At 56.3% G+C, this 2,153-nt stretch overlaps 1 protein-coding gene across 1 annotated transcript; it reads right to left on the bottom strand.

Moving 5' to 3' along the window:
- Positions 1-318: 318 nt before the first annotated feature.
- LOC123171165 (transcription factor WRKY19) lies at positions 319-1,639 on the bottom strand. Its single transcript, XM_044588788.1, has 2 exons — positions 1,232-1,639; positions 319-1,109 (listed from the first exon to the last, which is right to left on the bottom strand). The coding sequence occupies exons 1-2, from the start codon at positions 1,504-1,506 to the stop codon at positions 473-475; spliced, it is 912 nt and encodes a 303-aa protein (XP_044444723.1). The 5' UTR covers positions 1,507-1,639; the 3' UTR covers positions 319-472.
- Between the last annotated feature and the right edge of the window lie 514 nt (positions 1,640-2,153).

The following is a 2,153-nucleotide window of genomic DNA, read 5'->3' on the forward strand; positions in this document are numbered from 1 at the left end:
TAACGCTCGTTTATTTACGTGCGAGTCGTGCACACGCAAACGTGCATGATTAGAGATTTAGAGTTCAAGGCCTCCGATGTTGTGGGCATGGGCACACACCATGTAGCCAACACAGATCCAGATTGTATGCCCGCAAAAAAAATGTCCAAATTGTATGTCTCAGGGCAGAGGGTTTGACTACAGTGGCTACGGACCTCATATCGTGCGCCATGTCCATCCTTAAACCTAACGCATCAGCATCGCCGTTGGATTATGGGATATGCTCTTTGGACGGTGTAGATTAGCAACCAGCTCAGATTAAACTACCACATCAAATGATTGTGCCAACACTCACTCTCATGTTGTTCATCACTGGCTGCTACAACAAATATAGATAGAAACACATACGTATTTCACAAAAACATCTGCGCTGAGAGAACCAGAACAGCAACTAAGCTATTGGAACACCCGCAAAAAAAACCAAAACACTAAGCTATTGGAACAGAGGAATGGCGTCAAAATCCAGGAACTCGCAATCGAACGGGCTGTCGCCGAAGTGGTCCCAGTCCAAGCAGCCGGACAGAGGGTCCCATGCCGGCGATGCACATGAGAAGTCGGCCGACGAACTCAGCTCCGCCGCCGCCGGATCCACCGTCTGTGAGTCCTCCGACGTTGACTCAACTTTGGCCTCTTTCACTTCGAATTCCTCCGGCGAACACACGGCCTGCGACGAGCCTGAGGCCCCGCTGTCGCTCCTCCGGACGTCGTCGGTGTCGCTGGGCGAGGAGAGCCACGGCGAGCCGCTGCTCGCGGTGGCCGACCCAAAGTTGATGACGAACGGCTGCATCTTCACGTCCTCGGCCTCCAGGACGGCGCCAGCGGCGTCGCCTTGGCAGCAGGTGTGGTCGCCGAAGTAGGTGATGACGTAGAGGGAGGGGTCGTCCTCCGCCTGCTGGACCTGCCTCGTCGCCGGGCAGCCGATGTCGTGCTTGTAGGTGCACCTGAAGTAGAGCCGCGGGTGCTTGTTGTTGTGGATCTCCTTCTGCCCGTACTTCCTCCATATGAAGCCGTCCTCCGCCGTCCGCCTCCTCTCGACTCTCGCCGCCTTCTCCCCGCCGCTCGCGCGCATCCTGAAGAAAAAGGTAAAGCCGTATTGTTAAATCAATGCTCGCCTGAAACCTCAACGCCGGCGCGGTGGGCAACACCGCTCCGCTCATGTGCAAGTGCAACAGCAGTTTGCTAGCGAGCCTACCTTCTTTTCGGCCTCGTCAGGTTGTCAGCGCCGCCGGGCCCCGACTTTCGCTTCCTGCCGCCGGAGACATCGACCACGGCGCCTTCACCGCCGTGGAGCGCGGCGAGCGCGCGGTCGCAGCAACGGAGGATCTCCGCGGCGAGCTCCCGGATCCCGGCGTTGTCGGGGGACGACGCGCCCCGGAGCAGGGCCTCGAGGACGGCGGCGGAGTCCCGGCCCTGCACGACCAGCTCGGACACGCTGGGACAACCCGCGGGAGTGACAAGTGCCGCCATGTGTGTGCTGATCCAAAGATTGCTTTCTACCTTGGCTCTCGCGACTCCGATGATTGTGCTGTGGCAGCTTCTCTGGATCTAAAGCTTTTCGTCCGAGGAGGCGGAGGTGGTGGTGGTGTTGGTGGAGGTCCCCGTGGAAAGGTGGTGAGGATTTATACACGCGGCTGAGTTTGGAATTTTGGACAGCGCCAGATCGAGGAAGCAGCGGCAACCAAGGAGCACATGGCACGTACTACCAACGTACGTATGGTGGTGGTGAGCTCGATCGAGAGAGTGAGGCTCGCTCAACCAAATCAATTAACTTTACCCACGTGCCGTTTCGAATACGCGCGGTTGCTTCCTTCATGTACCGCGTCGCGTGGCGCGTCGTGCCTCAGCTAAACTAACGAGAGTCGTTGCAAGGGACCAACCGAGGCGTTCACACCCGCACACTTCACAACTATAGTTGATGGTTGCAATGGCATTTAGGTAGTGCGTACTACCTTTTTTTGAAAAAAAAAATCAAGCCATTCATCAACTGTTAAGGTAGTACAAAAAACTCCAGAAAAAAATTTCATGTCCGAAGGTCACTTAGCGACGACTACAAGCACTATAACGAACCAAAAGTGCACCGCCATCATCGCCCCTCCATCTTCGGAGCCAGACAA

The sequence above is a fragment of the Triticum aestivum genome, chromosome 1D (assembly GCF_018294505.1).
Source record: "Triticum aestivum cultivar Chinese Spring chromosome 1D, IWGSC CS RefSeq v2.1, whole genome shotgun sequence".
NCBI classification, from domain to species: Eukaryota; Viridiplantae; Streptophyta; class Magnoliopsida; order Poales; family Poaceae; genus Triticum; species Triticum aestivum.

Bases quoted from the DNA above. Each gene is read 5' to 3' on its own strand.
- LOC123171165 (XM_044588788.1), bottom strand. From the start codon at position 1,506: ATGGCGGCACTTGTCACTCCCGCGGGTTGTCCCAGCGTGTCCGAGCTG. The intron at 1,110-1,231 runs GTAGGCTCGCTA...CTTTTTCTTCAG, and splicing joins CTGACGAGGCCGAAAAGAAG to GATGCGCGCGAGCGGCGGGG.